The 16024-nt window shown below is 41.4% G+C and overlaps 1 protein-coding gene across 1 annotated transcript in view; it reads left to right on the top strand.

Annotated features, from left to right (window-relative positions):
* Window positions 1–5248: 5248 nt before the first annotated feature.
* ALB (albumin) overlaps window positions 5249–16024 on the top strand; it is a 12880-nt gene continuing 2104 nt past the window's right edge. Inside the window, exons 1-12 of the mRNA XM_010291170.1 lie at window positions 5249–5377; window positions 6648–6708; window positions 7555–7687; window positions 8870–9084; window positions 9805–9937; window positions 11013–11110; window positions 12188–12317; window positions 13191–13405; window positions 13952–14084; window positions 14925–15022; window positions 15183–15321; window positions 15848–16024. The exon at window positions 15848–16024 is cut by the window's right edge and continues 59 nt beyond it. Of these exons, the coding sequence (XP_010289472.1) occupies window positions 5293–5377; window positions 6648–6708; window positions 7555–7687; window positions 8870–9084; window positions 9805–9937; window positions 11013–11110; window positions 12188–12317; window positions 13191–13405; window positions 13952–14084; window positions 14925–15022; window positions 15183–15321; window positions 15848–16024 (1617 nt within the window). The 5' untranslated portion in view covers window positions 5249–5292. The remainder of the gene's footprint in view (window positions 5378–6647; window positions 6709–7554; window positions 7688–8869; window positions 9085–9804; window positions 9938–11012; window positions 11111–12187; window positions 12318–13190; window positions 13406–13951; window positions 14085–14924; window positions 15023–15182; window positions 15322–15847) is intronic.

Here is a 16024-nt window from a genome sequence, read left to right as displayed (position 1 = left end):
TTCTGCCACGGTAAACGCCTAGTTAACAGGTGATTAGGGGACTACCTAAACAAAAAGAAAAGAATAACTTAAAAAAGCAGAGTCATTCATGTATGTGTGCGTGTGTTTGTGTGTGCTGAGATGGACTTTGGAAGGTATAATGTCAAATTATGCCATCAGGTTATCAAATTCAAGCTCAACTTTGCAATCTGGAAAACATATGTCCACCATACATCACAGTACATATACGAAACGTTTTCATACACGTGTGAAAACCACTGTCTTCGGTACGCTTTTCAGCTTGATTTTAAAAATGTCTGCTTTCCAGAGGGACTTGATGATAGAGAGCAAGCACAGTGGGGACGGTGAGGTCTGCATGTCACCCTGTTTGAGGTCTTCATTCCTCACTTTGAAGGAAGCACCGAATACTGCATGTTCTGGCCACTCTTGTCCGTGTTGCAGATTTTGGCACGAACTTCCGGTTTGCAAAACTAGTTAGGTGTTGAGGATGCAGATTTGTGGTCCTGAATCCATTCCAGCAGAAGACTACAGGAATAAGACAGTAAATTCCAAATGGCACTTATTGTGCAATTTAATTCTAATTCACTAATTAGAATTAGGTGTTCGATTTATTTAGGTGCAGTGACACTATGAATAGTCATTCTGGTAGATTTAAAAATGCTTATTTTCATGAAAGGAAACTCTGTAAAACTGCAGATGAGTGGCTGGTCACCCAAGACGAATGGCTTGGCATCACTACTGAGGGTATGCCCGGAAGATACGCCCCGACATGGAATGCTGGTAGCTAGACCTTAGGAGTTCTCTGCCTGTTCTGCTACTGTGATCAAATCCTTTCCGTGTTTATGATTGCTCATCAGATGGGCCTTCTTGCTCATTTTATATCTATGAGTCCATCTCTGTTCAAATAAAAGGCATATATCTGTTTCAGGTGTTTGACTTGTTTTGCATGGGAGCCAAACATCACTGATAAGAATAGCAAACATAACGTACCAGAGCAGGAAAAGACTGGTACCTGCCCACGTGTCCAGAACGACAGACATTTATTTGGAAATATACTGATAATTACAGTTATTTAAAAAATGAGCTACTGTCCGATGGAAAAAAAACCAACAGCTAAGCCACATGTCTGTAGGCACAGGCTTGGAAATAGGAGACGGCGACACTTTTTTCAGCATCATCTCACCTCCGCCTGCAGATGGACGAGAAGAGAAACAGCATTCTTTTTGGTGGTTCCATCCGCTTTGGCAGAAAGCTGTTTTTCACTTTGAGGAAGAAAAAAAAATTGGTAGTTGGCTGCCCTCCTTCGTGTTATCATTAGATACGTAAAAAGCCAAAGCAAAACAAAGAACAAAACCGCCTCCAAAACAGAACTGCGGTTACTGGCGGTAGTTGGGATCCTGGCACTTGAAAGCCTCGAGGTTTGGTGTGTATCTCACAGTCCGTTCACACAAACAAAACTTTTGGTCTTTAAAACAAAGAAGAAACAGAAGTAAGTAAAATTGAGGGCCACAAAATTAGAGGGTTACTAATAGTCTTTGTGCTTTGAGAGATCACTTTGAAAAGGCCTTACTTCCCAAAAGTGCTCTGGCAGTTGTTCTGATGATGATCTATCAAATCTGTTACTCGTAAGTCTCATGCAATTTTAAGTACATTTTGGTCCACGTATGTGTAACTTTCAGTAGGAACATTAATCCCAGTGAAATATGAAACAGCTTTCCCTTCAATTTCTGAATGCTTTCCACTCTCCTGCAATCTCCTTTGAGTGCAAACCACCTGAACATGGAGGTGAACGACTCGGGGTTTTTTTCTGATAAAGGACGTGTTACTGTAAAATTCACAGCTCAGAAACTCCTTAAGAGCTCTGGCTCTACCGTGGCATCTCTTCATCCTTACTAATTGCTTTATATCCAGCAGAAGGGGGCATACAGCACAAAATGAAGCCCAGCCATATGCACACAGAAGTTGGTTAAACATGTATCCCTGAAAGTATTTCTCCAATGGGAGTCAGCGAATGAAGTAATCCACTTTGTATCTACTCTTTCACTTTGCATAGCATGGTATGGCGGAATATTTAAAAATGACACGTCCTTTTTTCCCAGTTCAGTTACTCTTGGAGTTACCGTCCTTTGGCCCCCACATCCGAAATAATACTAGTTACCATCTGTAATTCCAGACATAAACATGTGTGAAAATGCATTCGTCTTAAAATGAATCGATATGTTCGTTTCTGTAATACCGGGACAACTTTGTTGAAAGTGTACTCAACACAGTATGGAAGAATTGAGAAACAGGAAGCTCAGTATAATATTTAATATTGTTAAACAAACATCAGCATCGGAGTTCAGATCTCTCGTTCAGCAGTTATATGAAATGTTGGCATGAAGGACAGGACAGACAACAGAAGATATCTAGAAATAAACATGGACCCTGTATTACAAACTTACATATTAACTCTAGGGGACAGTAGTGTTCTTGCTAACACTGCATAATGCTGCAGGGGAAAATTCCAGATAGCTTTTGAGATGCAACGTTACATATCGAGACTTTTTCTTGTGCTAAATTTCAGTGTAACAGAAAGCACTTTCCCTTCCCAGTCCTTAGCCGTCATTTGCTGAAGACTGCTTTGATACGGCCTACGAGCATTTCAAGAGCTGTTCTAAGGCATGATTTGCCACTACTGCTTTTTTTTCACCACTTTGACGTGGGCAGTGGTCCAGTCCGTCTGCATTTTAAGTCACTTTATGGTTATCAACAAGACACCTAAATGTGAGTTTGTATCCCACTGAATGCTCTGTTAAGACTTGAAAGGAGACACAGGTTCAAGACACAGCTAAATGAAGCCGATGTTTGCAGGAAAATTATACTCCATGTTTAGAGTGGCTTTCATTGGCTCAGAAGGTCCTCGTCAGATTGCTGAGTTAGCTCCTCGCATTCCTTTTATCCGAGATCTTGGGAAAAGTATTGTTAAGCCCGTGTATCCACCGTTCCACCTCTCACCGTTTATATCAATGCAAAATATCTGCAGAAGTTTCCAGACTCAGAATGCTAATGTATCCAAATGTCAGTGATTTAAGGGACCGTGCAAAAAAAGTGCTACATAGCCTTCAGCCATTCTGAAGGTTACAGATTAATTAGAGAGATCCACGTTTTAGTGATGGCTGCTTCTTTGACAGAGCGGTATGGTCAGTAAAACCAATTACAGACTGAAGTGTTTAACCAGCTCTTTCCCGGGATTTTGTTAGTCTAAAGCAGCACAGGTCTGAAAGGTGCAGATCATTCATCGTAATTCACATCGTCCTCCAGGAAGTTGGGACTTTGCTACAACCCCCTGAAAATAATCCCTCTTTCTAACATTATGACAAAACCGGGGTGCTTTTCTGCAAATTAGGCTTTTCCCCCACCATCCTTCATATAAGAATTATCCAGATAACCTTTAATTCCCAAAATAGAGCCTTGTTCCTTTCAATCACTAACAAGAATGCTGTTTTTCACCTACAAAGATACCGGGAGCAGACTCAGGAAAACGCAAAACGTTTTTGCAAAAGCAGCAGCTAGTACAACTTTCGTTGTATCAAACTATTCTGTAAACTCATTTAAGTTTTATGTGGTTATTCATGGAGAACAGAATGGTCTTTCTGAAAGACAAGATGCATTGCCTTGACATTTTTCTAAATGAAAATCGCCTGCAAATATTTTTTTGCCTAGACATGTCGTTTTATTTATTTAAGACATGTATAAAAACCGAAGTTCAGAAGCCAAGGGAAGTCTTATTTATTTTGTCAAATTTCCAGAAAAATGAAAATTTAATTATTCATACTACTCCTAGTAGGAATAATAGAGAGTTGTGGTAAAACTGCTCAGTGGAGGAAAAAAACAACAGAGTGGGAAAGGGAACCTTAAGGAACAAGGAAGGGTTAGAAGACCTCGCTCTAGGCCATACCAGGTAGGTAGTTGCTACCGGAAGTAATGAGTTGCGAGGCAGAGCACGACCTCCAGCAACGCACTAAGAGTAGTTGTGTGGGCTGACATCCAGCTGCCCGAGAAATTCATTAGAAGTAAATCATAGGATGTCCTGCCGTGGAACTACATCACTTGGCACTCAGTAAGGACCCACCTTTATACCTGTAATTTTTTTTGAAGCCTCTCACTGAGTGATCTGCAAAAATAATTTCAATTTTAGTCCACGTCCTGGGGCTCTGTGCAAACTTCACAATTGTTCCTGTTGTCTGATCTCCTAAGTTACCGACAAATCAATAGAAAATTTTTGAAGAGGTGGAGAGGGGTACTTAATTCAGAGATTACTCTTGGAAGGATGGCAGTGCAAGTGAGGAATTGCAAAAATTATGAAATGACAGCTCTTGCAAGTGTTTACGCATGTATTTGGCAGTTTTCTGGATCCCGGTGAATAGCAGCACCCACAGAAAACCAGAATGGGACCTAACAAATCAGGTGGTCAAATCGGCCCTTTGGCTGTTTGAGCAGCCCTCCTCTTGGACGTTACCCTAAGCATACGTCCCCAAAATTTGGAGTGAGATGCAGCCTTACAGAGCGCAAAAGTGTTGCTTCCAGCTTAATGACACAGATCCATTGTCTGCATAAAATTGTTCCACCCAGGAGCTACGTTGATTGGGAAATTCAGATTCCTTGGTACCCGTTGCAGACTTTTACCTTCTGTTTCGTTAAGAATTCGGAAGCCAACTGAAACTGGAGACTCTGTTTACCTGTATCTTTGTGCTCATAGCAGTTTTTTACCAATCTGCATTTTTTATGCCAAAGTCTAGATGAGCCATCTCATCTTTGTAAAGTGATTTAACATTAAAATTCTCTAATTACAAGCATGTATATGCACTGAGTCCTATCTGGGTGAATTGTTACTGCACAATACCATCCTGCTACACTTTCGGACAAATAGTAGCAGAAAAAAAAAAAAAAGAAAAGCATGGCTATAGGATGAGACTCGATGACTTTTTTGTCTGATGCCTTGAACTCCTTGTTTGTCATTTGATAAGGAAATTTACGCAAAACTTTTATCTGTTTGGGTGCTGGAAGGTTCAACCTTTTCAGGACAAAAAGGCCCAGAGTAGCACATAATAAACAAATAATATCAAATTCATTTTTGGCAAGGACAGTCCAAGTTTTGTAATCTTCTTCAGACCAAATGGAAATCTACAAGTGCCAGCTCTCTGGTTAATATTTTACAGACACGGGTAGTAAAGGGTATATAGGCAAACGCTTTCCCTTCAATCTTCCTAGCATTTCTGAGCAATTTAGCCCACATCATAACCTGCAATCATGAAGTGGGTAACGTTAATTTCGTTTATTTTCCTCTTTAGTTCTGCTACATCCAGGAATCTGCAAAGAGTTGCTCGAGAAGCAGGTAAGAAAGGACTAATTAGTTGTCTTTGCAGTCTTTGTTCTATCAATTTAATGACTGTAATGCGATGTCATGAAAAATTCTTGCAAGCCTGATCCAAAGAGAACACAAAAATATGGTTGACTTGAAAAAAAAATTAAAGGAAGAAATGGTGAGGACATGGGTAGAGCACTCCAGGCAACTTAACTTAAGCGGGCAAGTAAGTTTGGTGACGTCCCTTTGCAACATCCGTGTACTGCGTGAACGCATGTTGTTTATTCAGAAGCTGTTACTTTCCAGCATGCAGAAAGCAGAGGCACTGTGCTTTTGGAAGTGCTGTCTTGTGAATGGTAGCTCATAAGCGAGCTCCTCACAAATTAAAGGCAACGGTTTTCATATGAGTATGTCTATGATCCAGAAATCTACATCTGAGCCTGGGCTATAAGAAAGCTAGGCGAAAACTCCTCATTGTGTCATTTCTCCCTGTCCTATAAAACTTTAGACCTTAGTTAAACAAATATTTCTGCAGGCAGTCCTGTAAATTTTTTGACTGATATTTTTGATTTTTCTTTGAAACATGAAAATACCCAAATTTAACAAGACTGAGTTTGCACGAGCTGACTGGAAACGCCAGCAAACAGCAGCAAAAAATCTTTACATTAAAATTTTCTGCACTGAAACCCTTATTATCAAAGCAGGTATATTCCATTAGGTAAAGGAATTACTTTTCATGTTTTCTAAATGCTCCTGAATGTTATTTCTAGAACAAAACCACTGCCCCATTTGTAGTGTAGACAGGGCAATGTTGTTGGTTATGCAAAGGGCACGTTTACTAACCCTTAATAGTAAGCCACAGCAGTCATTTTGAATATTTGAATTAAGTGTGTCCTTACAGAGGTAACTATTGTATTAGAATCCTAAAAATTACATGCTTGGGTTCCTTCAGAAAGATGAATGTGCGTAAGAGTTAGGTATCTGCAAACGAATGGACGAGAACGGTCATCTGGGACAACAGGGACTTCAAGGTGGCCTGAAAAAAAGCCTTAGATTGAAGTTCCCGGAAAAGCAGTACAGATTACCCAGTATGGGGCACCCAAAGTTGGGATTTTACAAGTGCTTAGCATTCGCTTGGTGTGTTTCAAAGCAATGATATTAGTCCCTTAAGAGTAAGAACTGGGTGAATGCTGAGCAGTTCTGAAAATCTGGCCCCAGGTGCCCAGAACGTATTATTTAAGGGGTCTAGCACAGCCAACGTGGCAGGGACCATCGTTGTTCTCTTTGTTTTTCTTCCTAGAGTACAAGAGTGAAATTGCCCATCGCTACAATGATTTGAAGGAAGAGACATTTAAGGCAGTGTAAGTGAACGTTCAGCTTACATTTTCTGATTGTTTTCAATCTCTATTGCTATTGGACAAAAAAGGGAAACTAAAACACACTGTATGAGTTAGTGAAGAGTGCATATGTCTCTCTGAAGCATGGCATTGAGTTAGCCATCGTACTGTTAGCATAGAAAGCCTGCAAATATTTTAAGACCTGCCAAAGTCTTTCTTTTTCTTTGCAAGACAGCAACTTTCTTGCTCTCTGGGAAAACAACTCCCTGCAAACGTTATGGAAAGCCTGTGTTCCTTATGTGAAAAGAAAATAGGCATGAGTAATAAAGTTTTGATAACCTGAGGATGGAGAGGAGTTGTGCTGGATTGAGACATTACCAGAAAAAAAAAGCAAAACCAAACCACCAACCTCAAAAAACAAACGTGCAACAGATTATCTGAGAAAATTCATTGTTTTTCTTTTGAAACTGGTTTTGGGAATGGCAGAGGGCACTGACAAGCACATAACTACTTCTGAAAGAAGGCAGCCTGAAGGTCATCGTTTGTAACAATGGCAAAAATGGGCTTAGTTTATGGCATTTAGGAATATGCTGGTAAAAGTGGCCAAAAACTCAAATCGCAGTCTTCTCCATTTTGTTCCTAATATATTATTGAAGACTTTTGTTCTTGGGAAGTAAGGTTAAAAACATTTTTCAAAAAGGAGGCGAGAAGAGGGAGGAAGTGGCATCCAGTACTATGCTTGTCATGGTATTCTGTTTAAGCAGTTGTGCGCGTCATTTGAACAAAAAATTTTGCATCCAGGAGCACCTGTCGAAATATTGACCGTTATTTTTCTTATCTCCATATTCCAAAATGTGCTTTGTGTTTCAGTACCATGGTCACATTTGCCCAGTATCTCCAGAGATGTTCTTATGAAGGACTGTCTAAGCTGGTGAAGGATGTCGTTGATCTGGCACAGAAGTGTGTGGCCAATGAGGATGCTCCTGAGTGCACAAAATCACTGGTAGGCAGTGGATGCTTTGGTGTTGTTTCTCCTCATTCTGTGCAGCTACCAGAATCATCCTCACTGAGGAGTTATATCCGATCCTTTCAGGTGTTGCTGTTGTCAAAGAACTATAGAATCTTTGGGTTGGAAGTGACCTGTTAAGGTCTCCTAGTCCACCCGCCCCCACCATGAGCAGGGGCATCTTCAACTAGATCAAGGTGCTCAGAGCCCCGTCCGACCCGACCTGGGATGTTTCCAGGGGTGGGGCATCTACCACCTCCCTGGGCAGCCTGGGCCAGGGTTTCACCACCCTCATTGTGAACAATGTCTTCCTTGTATCTAGTCTATATTTACCCTCTTTCAGTTTAAAACTGTTAGCCTTGTCATCGACCAATGCTCAGATGTTAGTGCTGAAACAAGAATTTGGTTTTGTCAGGTTCTGAGACTCTGCCTTACAGAAGAGCCTAAATGATCTGTGGAGCCACATACCGGAGCCCAAACACCTCACTTTAGCACATAAAGTTTAGCATTGCCTAGAAATAAATGTTAGAATATAGTACAAATACCCCAGCTGTAAAATACAGGTCTAATTCTAGGTATTAAACTGACCAAAGTGTGCGGGTTTTCACACTGTCATGACTCGAAAAGGTATGTGTGCTCATTTAAGGTACTTCATTAAAGAAGGTTTAAAAAAACATCTTCTAAGATCAGGTAACAAAAGAAGTTTGCAGGTACGCAAAATCCCTCGATGTCTAGCAGCTTCAGCCCAGCCACTCAGGTGGTCGTGCTCTTGCGAGCTCTAACGTTCAGACCAAATGACATGACCACATTAGTTCTCCCTAAAGGTTTCCCGAGCGGATCGTCAAGCAGGACATCAAATCCTGCTTCAATTCATTTGAAAATTCAGTTTAGTCAGATTATGGGTAAAAGAACATCACCGTCTTGCACAGAGTATTTTAAATTATAATTAAAATAAATTTTCTTTTCAACAAAGCATTGTAACAGCTTTGATATTGGGCCACACAAAATAAAACTTAATGAAATTGTATTGAAAACAATGGATTATTCTGATCTGTGGTCTCAATCTTATCTAGTAAAAGTGTATTTACTTTTCAATCTGGGTTATCTTTTACAGATAGATACAATGTACGTTACACTGTCTATAAACAATAGTTCTGACCCTCACAATCTCCCTTATAGCCCGCCATTTTCCTCGATGAAATCTGCCAAGTAGAAAAGCTCCGCGACTCATATGGTGCAATGGCCGACTGCTGTAGTAAAGCTGATCCAGAAAGAAACCAGTGTTTCCTGTCATTTAAAGTTCCCCAACCAGACTTCGTTGAGCCCTACCAAAGACCAGGTACTGATGTGATATGCAAGGAGTACCAGGACAACCGGGTGTCACTCCTGGGACAGTAAGTAAAACGGCCATTTTGTACTGTTTAAATATTTAGTCACGCAGAAGGGGGATCCCCAAGCTATACAGAGGATGTGGACATGCAGGACATTTGAAGAAGTTGCAAGTAGTCAACATCATATCTGCATGTATAAAATGGTTGCTCGGTCATTAAATATCCGAAGCTCCGATCACGTTTTTTCATTCCATGCCAGAGCAGGTTTTTCCATTAAAAATGGGTTTTAAGCGATCATGTTTTATACCTCTTGAGAGAGATGTTTTGCCCAAAAAACCCTGAAAAACAATGACGTTTCCAACATTTACTTAATAGTTTACTTGCTCCAGTTTCCTACTACCCCCATTGTAATTGGAGAGTTTCTAGGGACAGTTTCTCTGTAACAGTAAAAAGACAAAAAACTGGCAATAAAATCTTGGTGAAACTGCCACAGACGAATTTTTCACACTCAAAAGCAGAATTTTGACAACCTATTTTATAAAAGCATAAGTACGTCAAGCTAAGTGGCTGACAATATAAGGAGTTCGTCTTTCCATCATTGTTATTGAGTCCTGCTTTGGAGACAGTGAGATTTAGCAGAGCATTTACCACTATTAGGCATTATGTTAGGAAAGCAGATTACATTTCTAAACTAGAAATCAAAGTTGTAGAAGCTATAAGAGATTTAAGGCCATTTGCTGTTGTTGTTGGAATATGTAACTTATGTTTCTCTTTTCCTTATAGTTTCATCTATTCTGTTGCACGAAGAAACCCCTTCTTGTATGCCCCAACAATCCTCAGTCTGGCTGCCGATTATGAACACGCACTTCAAAGCTGTTGCAAAGAGAGCGATGTCGGTGCTTGCTTGGATGAAAAGGTATATCAAGTTTTTCACTGCGGATGAAAACTAAGCAACTGCTCTGCTGCATAAAGGTCTCTTCTGATCTTAGCAGCAATTCTCTTTAAAGCGAGAAGTGACTTTAAAAGGCCAATCTTAAACTATGGTTCCTAATTTCAAAACTGTGCTTTCCCATGGTGGTTTTCAGTAAACATTTGTATATGGCTTCATAGACACGAAAATGGTCCAAAAATTCATATTTTAATTTTTTGAAGTGAAAAAAACAGAAGAATCAAGCTGTAGATAATTAAGCTTGTCTTTTTTGTCCCTTTGCTAATGCATCATCAGGCAGCTATGAGTATTGCGCACATGGCGCTGAATCCAAATAACATCTAGCACTCGGGACTTTTTGTCTCTGGTAAACTGTAGTGAGAAGACATGCTACCGAATGGTAAGACAGATCTCACTTGGCAGCCTAACGTGCCGTGGCCACATCCGACGTGTAGGCGTACGAGAGGTCTCTCCTATTCTTCCCCTATTCGTTGCCCAAGCAAACGGAGGACAAGGAAGAGTGAGAAACGGAGAGAATCTGCCTGCTTATACAAACCTTTGTATGAAAAGCTTTTTGCGAAGGGTCAGGATTAATCATACGTTAGCCCTATGAATCAAGGGCAGATTACTTCCACATAGCTTTGCTTTTTAGAGAACTGTAGCCAAGGCTTCACGTTAACCTTGAGAATGGCATGAGCCAAACTTTCCCTTTGTCTCAAACTCGGTCCCAGTGACTTCTGTGTCGTCACTGCGATGCTTTGAAAGACTGAGGCTCCTTTGAAGTTACAGGGTTTCAATGAAGTATAAGTATTTGGTGAACAGCAGCGTGTCTGTAGAAGAACTGCACCGTGCCATAAGATATAACGTATAGACTAGAAGTTAAATGCTGGATTGCATACTGGTTTGGACTGCCTAAGGAATTCTTCATTTGGTTGCCTTTTCATCAGAGCTAACTGGACCAGAACCTGCTGTGTTTCTGAAGTGGGATTTTCAGATTTGCTTTTTTCTCAGTCCATTAGATGTAATCAGTTTTAACGTGACGATGTGCATCCTGTTACTATAGGCAGTCGCCATAGAAGAAAGAGCCAAGAAAGTAAGCGTGAAGCAGCAGTATTCTTGTGGAATCCTCGAGAAGTTTGGCGAGAGAACTTTCAAAGCAGAGTAAGTTCCAATAATTTTTTTATAAAAAGCAGGCTTGTTAACCTAAACCTGAAACTACTCAAGAGGAAGATATAAGCTTCTATAATTCACTTCTATACGCTCGGTTTGAAAACTGCAGTCATGGTACTTTTAGCATACTTTCGGCTGAGGATCATTGTCCAGCAGAATAGAGATCACGGGATCAGCCTTACAACACTAGGCCCACAGCAATTTCTTAGCCTATTTATTTCAATGTAGAATTAATTACGGTCAGGTTTCTGCGTAAAGACTGGACGCAAAGGTGAACCCGTGTATTCCAGGCTGATAGTGAGAGCTAGGAACAGGATCAGCCTTGAGAGTTACAGAAAAATGAAACCGTCCCTAGAACCAGTCCTGGACATGTGGAGTTAACTGATGGAGCGTCACTCGGAACCAGAGATTCCAGTGTGTTTAATCTACATTTATGCCAAAGCTGGGCCCCGTTCCGATGCCTACAGCTTTTAGCGATAGGCACATTGGTAATCAGCAGAGTAGGTTGCTAGTTTGAACCTTAAAGGAATCAAGGAGTCAAATTTGGCGGAATCACAGTTCTTGTGCGTTTTTAAGGCGGAGAAAGACTTCTGCAATTAGTAAGTGGATCGCCTGCCTAAGCACAGAGAACTTTCCTTCTGCGGCTAGTCTAATACACTAACATTGACTAGGATTACCTTACTAGATGGAGTCAGCTTTGATGTAGGGGAGTTAGCTTTGATGTAGGGGTTTGATTAGGACTGTATACATCTGTGCTAAGTCATCTAGAGATGCTTTACAGCCACTCAAGAGCGACAGGGAATTCTAGGGTGTGGTTCTTACATAGACAGCCGAGACAGAACAGAAGAATCACGGACTTTCTTCCTTCTGTCTGTTTTAAAGGAGCACAGAGTTACCGGTGCAGGTATCGATGCCCTTTTTTTCCAGCCACCAGAAATTAGATGAGAAGAATGAATGAATATTTACTTGGAACAACGCTGATCTGCAGTATCTTAAGCGTTAGTGACTTGCTAGGTTTCCGTTCAATAGAGCTTTAAAACAAGCGTGTTTTTCTTCTTTTCCACCTAGTAAACTTGTTCTCCTAAGCCAGAAATATCCCAGGGCTCCACTGTCAGAAATTCTTAAAATTGTACATGACGTCAAGGATATCTACAAAGAGTGCTGTGAAGGGGACATGGTAGAGTGCATGGACGACAGGGTAAGCTTAAATATTTTTTAGAACGTTTACGTACTTGAAAAATGCTTAGGAAGACAATAATTTGTGCAACTACTCCTTCACAGCCCAGGGCACTCATACTAAACACTGCTGGAAAGTTCCTCAGCCACTGAAAATCTCATGGCCAGCTCAGCTGACTGTTACTGGAACTAGGTTTTGGACCAGTTTCGGATCTAGACCTTTGCGATTGTGACGGCAAGGAGCCGTTACTTACAGTATTGTGTGTGTGTTTGGTTGAAATCAAAACATTTTTCAGGGAGATTGCTTGATGGTATTTACTCACTTGAGATCAATTGTAAAAAAAGCAAAAGAAAGCAGAGGCAAAAAGGCAACAATTTTTTTGCTGTCCTTTTGTACGTACTGCCATTAATCCAGCTTTCCTGTAGTGCCAATGAACTCTAGAAAACAGCTTGCATGGGAGGATTAGCAAAAGTGTGTGACAGTGACACGATTTAAATACTGCCTGTGTGGCTGCAACTTAGACACACTTTTTAAGCCAGCTGGTGTCCACTGCTGGCTTCATGAATCTCTGGGGCTTTCCGTGTTTCGTCCTCTATCAGAGCTGGGCACCTGACAGGACCGACAAGATCAATCAGGCATCCTTGTGACGGACCACTCCATGACTTTCCTTGGCTTTCCAGACTTTGTCTTCACACGGTTTCTAAGATCAGGGAGGGAACCGCGTACTCCCCCGCGCCTGTGAATATCGTGCTCAACACACACAGGATGTGCCCTTCCCTCTGATTATGTCTCTCTCATTGGGAACGGCGTTTGAAAAAGAGAGGGGAGGTGAATTAACCCATCTTTAAATTATTATTTCACAGTTCGTCTGATAATATGTTTTACATTTTACAGGCAGAGCTTATGACCTACATATGCTCTAAACAAGATGTTTTCTCAAGTAAAATCAAAGACTGCTGTGAGAAGCCAGTTGTGGAACGAAGCCAGTGCATTATCGAATCAGATTTTGATGAGAAACCCGAAAATCTTCCGTCAGTAGTTGAAAAATATGTACAAGATAAGGAAGTGTGTAAAAGCTTTGAGGCGGGCCAAGACGCATTCTTGGCGGAGTAAGTAGTGCCGACAGTACGCGCGCTTCTGTTTGAACGTTGCCGCAGATGGTCCTCTGTCTTTTCTGGACTGCAGCCTTTTGCACCGCTGGAAAAGCTGTCCTCTTGGGTGTTTCAAGTGCATATGGAGAAAAGAGATGACCACGTGGAAGTCCGATGTAACTGATGTAGCTTCAGCCCTAGTTGAGCCCCTAGTTTATCATTCAAGCTTTGCGACCCTTTCTGTTCAGCATTGTCCTATTTATCAAAGCTGAACGGATCGGTGCCTTGCTTTTATTCGTGGGCTTTGTGCATGCCTGCATACATTATCTCCTTAAGAAGTATTCGGTCCCGGGGAACTATTTTGTTCCTCTCACATTTGCCGTGTTGGCAGACAACAGAAAGACCAAAAAAATTCTACTAAACCAAGGAAACAGCACTCCAAGCTCATTGTCCGCCTTACTTGATCTCATCTGAGGAACTGCCATTGTCAGTTACTCTGTTGAGCATGAGGAAAGCGGCATGTTACTCGGGAGCTCTAATTCTGTCGGCCGGTCTGTCTTTCAGGCTTATTTATGAATACTCACGAAGACACCCCGAGTTCTCCACGCAGCTGATTCTGAGAGTTACTAAGGGATATGAAGCGCTCCTGGAAAAGTGCTGCAAAACAGACAACCCTGCTGAGTGCTACGGAAATGCTGTAGGTGCAAAGCTTGGTTTGCACGTAACTAAAATGCTTGGTCGGTACCTGTCATGAAACATTTGGGTTGAGAAGCTCCTACGGAAGATCAGACAGAAATTGTTTTGAGAGACTCATCCCAGGGGAAGTTAGTGTTCTGATGGGAGATGAAGCAGTCCAGGGGACTGCCGTTTACGAGGATACAGAGTTCTCTCAGATCACAGAGTAACTTCACTGGTCACCTTACAAAATTTCAGACTGGTCTCACTCAACTGCCTGATGCCTCTGTCTCTCAAAAGTGATTCTGCTTGTCCTGAAGCAGATGACTAACAGCTGGTTACCTGAGTTATTCCATGGGCTCCGCTGCCTATACTGAGTATGGCTGCTCATGGATTACAATGGAAACCTGCGTGGCCAGCTAACATAGAGACGCCTAAACATAGGGCTCCTAATCTTCAGGTGAATCACACGCAAGTCACAGCACACGTTGAGTCACTGACAGCTTTGGCCAAGTGGTGTAAAGATGTTCCCCTCACGGCTGATAATCCTGTACTTGAGAAATATTCACCCGATTTAAACAAACAAACAAAAAACCCCCATTGTCTAGAAAGTATGTCTAATGGGTAATTAATTTAAATTAAATTTCAAAAATCTTGCCACCTTTTTAAGGGAATTTCTGTTAGAATTTAGGACTCACATGAGAATCGAGTCCTCCCTATGCCATCCAGGCTATACAGAAGGCCTTGCAAAACGGGTATCTTAAAGCTAGGAAGATTTAGAAGAGGTCAAAACATATATTTGTATGACTGTTACCAGCACGTCCTGCTCTAGCATTACTAATACATTTTCACTTCTTTGCAGCATGAGGAATTGAGCAAACATGTCAAAGAAACTGAGGATGTTGTAAAGACAAACTGTGATCTTCTCGCTACCCATGGCGAGGCGGACTTTCTTAAAGCGTAAGGACTACCTGATAAATATTCTTCAATGTAAACAATGATGCTGGCTGCTTTGGGCAGATTTATTTGGGCTTTGCTTCTATTCTCACTTCAGTAGTGTAGCTCAGTAGAGCATTCTTCAAATGTGAGCAAACAAGTCATTTTTGTTCGGCTTTTTCAGACTTCTGATCCGCTACACTAAGAAAATGCCTCAGGTATCAACTCATACCTTGCTTGAAATTGGAAAGAAAATGACAGCCGTTGGTACTAAGTGCTGCCAGCTTCCTGAAGACAGACGCCTACCTTGTTCTGAGGGATATGTGAGTACATTTGTTTATTCTCTCTAGTCCTCTTGGAGACTTCTGCTGTGCTCAAACATGTTGAGTTCTGCTGAGATAGTAAACTCACAATGAGTTTTCATACACCGTAAGCTAAGCATCTACCTAACAAAATTCAAAGTCGGTTCATTTTTAATGGACGTGAGAACCTAAATAGTTGTCTGATGGTAGCTTGTCGAAATTTTAGCTAGACTTTGCTGTCCCTCAGAAAGCAAAAGTCAGTCGATTGGGTCTGCGGCAGCTTGCTTTTGGGAAAGCTAAACATTCTCTTAAGAAAAACAAAAGTCCTTACTGATTGTAGCCCAATGGACGGACTCTTTGCAGTTTAAGAAGTGCCCGACTCCAGGAATACCTATTTGTTTTACATTTTAAGACCATGCCATTTCGGAGCAGGTGTTTAGATCTGACAGCTTCCACTGCCAGCTATGTTATTGTCACACGAACTTTATGCTGTTACCGTAGAAGGTCTGCCTCACGTGTGTCCTTGTTTCCTTGTTTCTCTTTTCAGCTGAGCATTGTGATTCAGGATATGTGCAGGAGACAGGAGACCACACCTATAAACGACAACGTTTCACATTGCTGCAGCGACTCCTATGCTTACAGGAGACCATGCTTCACTGCCATGGGAGTAGATACCAAATATGTGCCTCCACCATTCGACCCCGAGATGTTCAGCTTTGATGAA

The sequence above is a fragment of the Phaethon lepturus genome, unplaced genomic scaffold, assembly GCF_000687285.1.
Source record: "Phaethon lepturus isolate BGI_N335 unplaced genomic scaffold, ASM68728v1 scaffold2967, whole genome shotgun sequence".
Taxonomy (NCBI): Eukaryota; Metazoa; Chordata; class Aves; order Phaethontiformes; family Phaethontidae; genus Phaethon; species Phaethon lepturus.
The sequence above is the reverse complement of the archived record's forward strand: the minus strand, read 5'-3'. Positions and strand labels throughout refer to the sequence as shown.